General features: G+C 36.5%; 1 protein-coding gene across 1 annotated transcript; it reads left to right on the top strand.

The window, feature by feature from the left end:
• The first annotated feature begins 1,887 nt into the window (after positions 1–1,887).
• CYP7A1 (cytochrome P450 family 7 subfamily A member 1) lies at positions 1,888–8,823 on the top strand. The gene is made up of 6 exons (XM_070749172.1): positions 1,888–1,967; positions 2,808–3,048; positions 4,478–5,091; positions 6,284–6,414; positions 6,685–6,860; positions 8,481–8,823. The coding sequence occupies exons 1-6, from the start codon at positions 1,888–1,890 to the stop codon at positions 8,775–8,777; spliced, it is 1,539 nt and encodes a 512-aa protein (XP_070605273.1). The 3' UTR covers positions 8,778–8,823.
• Positions 8,824–9,052: the final 229 nt, after the last annotated feature.

Genomic DNA, 9,052 nt, shown 5'->3' with positions numbered 1-9,052 from the left:
TTCTTATCTAGAAAAGTTCATAACTAGAGGCGTTCTTAGGTAGAGTACCACTGTATTATATTTCCCTGGATGACAGAAACATGTTTTAGGTAGGAAATAAACTCACTCTTAATAGCCCTCACCTTTGTCAAAGGACCATTAAGACTAAAGCAAACTCACTAATGAATTCGAGATCAAGCTACAAGGAATAAATTGGAATCACTTTATAATATGTAAATAGATACAGTATATTGCCCTTGGTATAAACAAAATATGCCCCCATTTTGGTGGAGGGGTACGAATGTTGTCGGGTGGCGGGCACTAATCACTGAGCACTTGTTATATGTTGTGTGTGTGTTTTCAATTATGAAATCAATAAAAAATATTTATTAAAAAAATGGGGGGGGATTTAAAAAAAGGGGGAAAAAGGGGGGGGGAAGCAAACTCACTCATTCCCCCTACTTTTGTCAATGGGCAGTCTATTCTACACAACAAAGATCTATGGGAAGAACCATAATAGGAATCCCAAAGCCATCACACCACATCTTACCGGAGAAGATTACTTCAGCCAAACCTGGTGAGACACAGACAAAAGCCTACAAAGTTAGCTAAGACACCCACCCCTTGGGAGTCTGTCAGCCAATGGGATACATTTCTTACACAGGAACAGGAAATTCTTAAGGTGGGGCCCAACAGAGGGTATAAAACTTAGGTACTCTCAACAAGGCATGTGATTCCCCTTTTCCCCAGGAGCTCAGACCAGGCGGGGGTTGCTGTTTACCGCCGCTACTGGTGTGATGTGCACACATCTTCGGGCTGCCGGCGTGCATGCCTCCCAGTGCGATTTTACTTCTGCACATCCACAGGTAGCAAAATCTTGTAAAAGGATGCACGTGCATGTGAGATTTCGGTGATTTCTTTTGCTTCCGCGTATGCGCAGAAGCAAAAAATTACCAAAATCTCTTTCTCGTGTGCATCTCCTCATGAAATTTTGCTTCCTGCACATGCGCAGAAACAAAATCTCACTGGGATGCACACACACACACTCCAGCAACTGATTGCTAGCTTAATCTTTTCCTTAAACAGAACAGAGAGCTGCGTAAATAATATTTATCTTCAACAGGGCAGAGCTGAGTAAATTAAGCAGGATATTCAGTCAATATTAACCAAGACAGGCATTCTAATCGTTGGCAATGATTGGTAACAACCTACACCATGGAAAGGTCCAGCTGCCTTAAGGAGCAGCAGGTGAGTGCTGAACAATGTCCCAAGGGTCAAAAAATGCCCCTTTGCCTTCAAATTAAATCTAAAGTATGGCACAACTCTAGTCAACTGTCATCATGGACAAAGGTAGATTCCTTTCTTTTTTTCCTTCTCCCTACATATATGAGACTATAACTTTCAGAATTCTCAGCCAACACAGTATGTAAGTTGTACTATAACAAGTTGGAGGGCAACAGCTTAGAGAAGGCTGCCTAAGGTAAACGTAGGTAGTGATATTCCAGATTACTTAGTGGGTGTGTGGAGTTATCAAATAAAGCGAAGTCATTCTCATGAAGCTAAGACTTGAACTATAAACTGTATTTGTTAAGTCTATTTGATAGATGAAAACCCATCTGATAGATCTTTAAAATATCAGCCACTAATTTCTTTGATTACTTTGGACCTTTCCTGATAAGTGATAATCAGCTCAAGGTCAAATCTGAGGTGTGCAATCCAATTTTTCAGAAAGCTTTGCTCCAAAGGGAAGCACAGAAATTTTGTACAGAAATAGTTAATTAATAGCTTAGGCAGGTTATTTTAGTTCAGTGAAATAAATAGGTGAGCCAGCTGAATCTAAGAAGTGGTCCTTTCAAATTGCCTGTATTAGACTTGTATCATTTTTGGAATTTATTATACTTACCTGACATGTTGGCTTTGCTTTTGACATGGGGAGCAATGATGGTATTGTGTGGTAGTTTGTGGTATTTTCTGGGAATAAGAAAAAGGTAAGGAAGATTACTTTCAAACATTCTTGCATAAACTCTGATTTTCCTTCCTTTTAATAATATTATAGCTTTCTTTTTTAAAAAAATCTATGTTTAACACTTTTATTAACTAATTGATACAATGATTTAATGTTCACGTGTATATTTATAGGAAAGCATAAAATGATTCTATAATCTCGTTGTAGCATAAATACATATGAAAGATGTGTAAAAAACATTGTAATCATTATATAAATAGATTATTCAGAATTTATCATGAATCAGAATTTTATTCAAAGTGTTTGATACACTGCTCCTAAGTAAACAAAGCATAAATGATATATTTTGCTTGGCAATTAGATTTTATTGAATTTGATTTGCAATTGGTCTGGGGCATTCTAATTATTGTAGCTATATCAAGCTTCCAGACTGGATTCAAATGACTGAGTTCTCATCAATTCTCTACTACCTTCTCAACAGATTAATCACTCAGGGGAGAGCAAAGTCTTCTTAATAATGGTAAAAGTACCAAGTTATAAACAATGTTTTCACAGCAAACATCAAGGCAAACCTTAATTTATGTGGGTGAGAGTTTGTTCTCCATACTTGTGAGTTGATTTCTGAGCATTTAGTTCCCAGGCTAGGTAACATCTTCAGTGGAGTTTAAGTGATCTCCTAAACTCTGCTGAAAGTGTTACCTAGTCTGGTAATGAAACGTTTGGAAAACAACCCACAAACTCGGAGAACAAACCCTCACTCTCATTCTGTACAAAGCTACATATATTTGCCACTATTGCAAGGCTTAATTTATATTGTACATTTACACCTTATGTAAATATGAATATGTATTCCTTTCTTTAGATGTCAAGGGGAGCCACCATTGGAGAATGGGATGCTTCCATATTTTGGTTGTGCTCTACAGTTTGGGGCCAATCCTCTCAAATTCCTCAGGAAACGACAAAAGAAGCACGGTCTCACTTTCACATGCCAATTGGCTGGAAAATATGTCCATTTCCTCACAGATCCTTTCTCCTATCATGCAGTGATGCAACAAGGAAGAAATCTGGATTGGAAAAAATTCCATTTTGCAACTTCAGCAAAGGTGGCGTTTCAAAAGAATAACTAGCAATAAAGTTATTTTTCTGTTAAAAGTGGGCAGGGTGAAGAGTTCAGTTAAAAAACCAAATTGTACTGATTTGTGTGGGGTTTGGGGTTGTTAGCACAATATAAGGATGATATCCCAATTCAAACTTTTAAGTCCAATGGGATGAAACCAAATTTCACATCGAATTTACTTATTACTTTGTCTTATTTAAAGTTCAGTCATTCAAACTGACTCTTCTTCTTTTATAACCTAAAGGAATCTTCCTTAATGTATATCAAGATTTATTTTCTTTATGGATTTTGAATAATCAATTCCAGTGTACTTAAGAAGATGAATTGTGGGAATACAGATGAATTTATTGTACAGTTTCCATGCACTCATTGGGACTAACTTCCAGTTATATCTAGACATTTCACTTTAAATTATTTATTTTCAAAAGACCTATAACAATAGCAAAGAAAGCAAGAATGTAAATATAGAATTTTAACTTAGTATCAGTTTAGTGATTGGTCTGACTGATTCAAGATGTAATTTTGTGCTTTCTTGCCTCTAATAATACTTGCCCTCAGGCTGGTATCAGCGTGATTTATATCCTTCCAATAAAGACACCAGTTCAGTGTCAAATTTTATCTCCCCACCTCTGTAATTTAGACTACTGTTGTCAAACAGAAATGTAAATGCTGCATTTCTCAGAATACATACAATAACAACAAATTATTTGAAGTATACATTTTCTGCCATAGAGACAATCATTATTATGATGGATTTTTAATCTGGGAGATAGGTTTTAGATTGGTTTCAGATTTAGTATTTTCTCATCTACCATATAAAGCCAATGATGGATGTAAATCAATTTCCTATTGTAGATGAATCTCCTGAGTTTAAATGTTTACTAAATGGGGATTCTAAATGGCTGTACTCTATCACTCAGAATATATCAGTAGGCAATATACTTAAGTATACCTCATCCCTTTGGTTTTTCTTCCCCTTTTATAAATTATAGAAAAAAATAAAGTGCTTTCAATTTCAGATGCACATTATTATTCAGTTAGATCAGGACATACAACACTCATTCAGTTCTACCTTTAGGATGATTTGTGGTGGGTTACATGTCATCAAAATAAGATGACATGCCGCCAGGCATGGGGGAATTGAGATCCTCTTTCCCCCTAGGCCTTTACAATTCTATGCATGGTATGTACGGTATGTATGTATGTTTGGTTTTTATATTAATTTATTTTTTAATCATCAATACCAAATTACTATTGTACACTGTTTTATTGTCGCTGTTAGCCGCCCCGAGTCTCTGGAGAGGGGCGGCATACAAATCCAATAAATAAATAAATAAATAAATGAGAAGAGAGATAGGGATAGAAGAAATTAGATAATTCATTAGTGGAAATTAATTCTCAATATTTGGTGGCAGGCCTTTGGACACGCAAGCATTGATCCAAGCGATGGATTCACTACTGAGAACATGCAACATACCATCATAAGAAAATTGCAGGGTAATGCCTTAACATGTCTCAGTGAAACTATGATGGAGAACCTGCATTATGTCATGGTGGAGTCAACTGCAGAAAAAATGAATCCCAATGACTGGGTCACTGATAAGCTATATGAATTCTGCTATCGTGTGATGTTTGAATCTGGGTTTTTAACACTTTTTGGTACAGAATTTAATACACATCATGACAAAGTCCTTGCTTCTAATCAACAAACCCAGAGAGCACGTGTCCTCAATGTCCTAGAGAACTTCAAGGAATTTGACCAAATATTCCCAGCTCTTGTAGCAGGTCTTCCAATCCATCTATTTAAAAATGCTTACAGTGCACGAGAGAAGCTAGCCGAAGCTCTGCTCCATGAGAACCTTAAAAAAAGAGAAAACATTTCTGAACTCATTTCTCTCCGTATGTACTTGAATGATACATTGTCCACCTTTAATGATATGGATAAAGCAAAGACACATCTTGCAATCCTGTGGGCATCACAAGCTAACACAATACCTGCTACATTTTGGAGTTTATTCTATCTTATTAGGTGAGTTCATACAAATAGATATCAACAAAAAAACCTATATTATGCTCAGTTTATTTACTGTTAATTAAATGGTGAGATGAGTAGTAGTTGATATGCTGTATGAATATTTTTAAATATATTAATGATATTTGTTAAACATTTTCTTCTGCCTCTCTGATTTCAGACACTATTAATAAAGCATGACTTATTAGAGGTCTATAGAAAAGGAGTGGCAGAGCCAGCAGACAAGTAGAAAGAGGAATCAGCCTAGAACGCGAGTGTCAAACTCACAGCGTCATGTTGCGGTCATGTGATGTTTCACAACATTTTTCCCCTTCGTGGTGCTGGGATAGGCATGGCCTGCATGCCACACATCCAACCCAAGGCCTCCAGTTTGACACCCCTGGACTAGAACCATTACTTAGCCCCAGAGAAAATCCACAACCCCTCATCTTGATTGTCTTTAATCCATTAACCTGACTTTAAGTTGAGAAGATTCCTGTACATAGGCATTTAGCAACAAATCAATTAAACTGGACCTGGTCTTTTGCACCTAACACCATAGCCATGATACACATAGTTTGTTAAGAAATGAGGATTGTATATGTCCTCAAAACTGAGAATTGAACAACCAACTCTTTTGCAATTGTACTGCTGTAGGTTATTACTTTGTAAAACACTGGTTATATGTTCCATTTTTGCTACAAAGCTTATGCTGGACAGAAATTCAGGATTTATTATCCTAGGATAATCTGCATTTATCTGATAATTTCTCAACTGTTTTCTTTTTGGAGTATATGAGATCAAAAACGTGCTTTCACAATACATTTTGATAGTGGGATACTAAGACTGAGAAGGAAAATGAAAAGCATTAAAGCTGATCATAGAGAGTATATGTAGACAGACCTTTGCCATAGGCAAACTGAGCCATACAACCACATTTTCATAGCTGAGTCAAGATAGAAATGCTGCCAATGGCCATGCTTCTTGTCTCGGTTTTTAAAAGATATGATTATCTTGGCAAGGCCTGCCTGAAACTCATCACAACTTGGAGTGGTTTCTGTGGATAGTGCAGAATGACTGTAATAATACATTTTTTAAAATGTTCATTGTATGGCTTAGATTAATGCTTAGAGTCACTTCAGCAAGATGAACAATACAGATGATCGATAATAAACATTTGTATTATGATTTCACTGTATTTCTCTTTCAGGAATCCAAGTGCAATGAAAGAAGCTATTAAAGAGGCAGAACGGATGCTAACAGATGCTGGAGAAAAGATCTGTTCAAGCAGGAAACCTATTTGCTTGAATCAAAAACAGCTAGATGACATGCCTATATTAGGTACGCTTGGTTAACCTTTATTGAAATATATGAACTCCCATCTGCTAGAATTTAGAAACCACTAACCATCTGAACAAATCAGCTGGATATTAGTCTTAGTCCTGCTCTAATGATGAAATATAGTAAGCTTGGCTGGAACAACAGTTCATGCATTGGATTTGGTCTTTCATTATTACTGGATCAGATTACTTTTGACTTTACTATCCATATAGTAACACAGCTGTTTATCTTACATTTAGATGAAAGTTCGTTTCTATTCTCTTTGCACAGACAGCATTATAAAAGAAGCACTAAGACTCTCCAGTGCATCCATGACAGTCCGAGTTGCACAGAAAGATTTCACTTTGCAATTGGAAAGCGATTCCTACAATATCCGCAAAAATGACATCATAGCTGTTTATCCCCAGCTGTTGCACCTTGATCCTGAAATTTATCCTGATCCACTGGTGAGTCTTCCAACAAAACAGTTTGCCTGACTGTGGATAGGAAGAGATTGTTCTATATTATAAAACAATTTGGTTTTGGCTCAGTGAATTCTCCCACAGATAAGAACTTGGCAGTGTAGGTGTATATATGTATATATGTCTGTGTATATGTATATATGTGTGTGTATATGTATGTGTATGTGTATATGTATATGTGTTCTGTCGGGCTCTCTGGTAGAATCCTCCCAAAAATTCACAGGTACAAATTTCAGACATACACACGTTTGAAAAATTCAAAACAATGTTCTTTATAATGAAAATTCACTTAAACTAAGCCCTTTTTTGGTATAACAAAGAGCACTCATCTCCAAACAAACTGGTAATTTGTACAAATCCCTTATCAGTTCTGTGATACTTAGCTTGCAGCTGTGAGGCAATTCAAAGTCCTTCTTTCACAAAGTGAAACACACTTTGCTCTGGTTTAGCTTCAAAGCAGGGAAAAATTAGCACACAAAAAGTCAAAGTCAGTAACGCAGTCATGAAACACAACGATCAGATAATCCTCCACAATGGCCAAACCCACAGGCTGCTCTTTATAGCAGCCTCACTAATTACCACAGCCCCACCCAACTACAAGTGGCCTCATTTTCTTTGATAATAATCTCTCAGTTGTTGTTGCCTATGCATCGCTCTCCGCGTGCGTGGCTGTATCATTAACTCTTGTTCTGAATCCAAGGAGGAGCTAGATAATTGATCTCCTTCTGAGCTGTCTGCCACACTCCTCCCTGTCACTCATGTCTTCTTGGTCAGAGGAGCCTTCATCATCAGATTCCACCGGGGGCAAAGCAGGCCTGCAGCATGTGGATGTCTCCCCCACACCCACAGTCCTTGGGGCAGGAGCTGGGCCAGAGCTAACCACAATGTATATGTATATGTATATGTAGAGAGAAACAGAAAGAAACAGAGACAATATGTTTCGTGTAATGGTAAACGTGCTGGCCTAGAAGCTAGGATATTGTTAATTCTTCTCCCACCTTAGGCACAAAATCTAACTGGGACATTTTGGGCCAGTCACACTTCCTCATAGTATTAATGCAGATTTGCCACCTTGAGCTATTGATAAAAGTATAAAGGCGGGGAAAAATGTAATAAATGAACAATAGATAGATTGAGAGAGAGTTGCTTTTGAACTATGTCCATTAATGATGAAGAGGAAAAAACTTACTCCCTAAAGAATTTCTGAAATAAGTTGAGAACAAAGAAAAAATTGTATAGACAGTGATAACATTAGAAGTGACAAACTAAATGCAAAAGATCATGGCTATGGCTACCCAATGGTAAAGCGTTTATTGCTTATTTTTTCACCCAAGGTTTTTCTACTTCAAAGTGCTGTTTTAAAGTATTAATTTGATCTGAAATTTTTACATATCTCCAACATTTTATCCAATACTTTATGTGAAAATTGTTTAATATGCCAAAATATATCATATTTAATTTATCTAACTAATAACATATTCAGCAACTGATTTCCGAATCACCAGGAAAAAGAATATCAGTTTTATTTGCAACTCTTTAAATTATTCTAAGGTTTCTGTAGAAATTGCTGAGTTAACACATACCCTGTTTTGAATTTTGTTGCAGACATTCAAATTTGATCGTTATCTTGGAGAAAATGGAGAAGAAAAAACTTTCTATCGTAATGGTCGCAAATTAAAATATTATTATATGCCATTTGGAACAGGGTTGGCAAAATGCCCTGGAAGATGGTTTGCTATTAATGGAATCAAACAATTTCTGGCTTTCTTGCTTTTCCATTTTGAAGTGGAACTAATTGACAAGAATGTAAAATGCCCTTCTTTGGATCAATCGCGAGCTGGATTTGGTGTTTTACAACCTTCAAATGATATAGAATTCAAGTACAGATTAAGACTTCCATGAATGTGAAGATCACTATTATGTCTTAGTATCAGTCTTCCAAAGAGGTAGAAGGGTCCAATATACTGTACTAGAAAAAAATGAGACAGTTTGGAGAAACTGCTATCATTGTTTTATATGGTTGTATAATGAATATTTTCTAGTGTAAATCAGATTTCTGGACTGATTCTTGTGAGTGCTAGAGATAGCTCAGTCCACTAAATATGCTTGTATTGGTTTGGAGACCAGATCAGAGTAAAGAGAAAAGATGAAAAAAATTATTGACAGTCCTTAACCCC

Source organism: Erythrolamprus reginae, chromosome 3, assembly GCF_031021105.1.
Source record: "Erythrolamprus reginae isolate rEryReg1 chromosome 3, rEryReg1.hap1, whole genome shotgun sequence".
Lineage (NCBI taxonomy): Eukaryota > Metazoa > Chordata > Lepidosauria > Squamata > Dipsadidae > Erythrolamprus > Erythrolamprus reginae.
The sequence above is the reverse complement of the archived record's forward strand: the minus strand, read 5'-3'. Positions and strand labels throughout refer to the sequence as shown.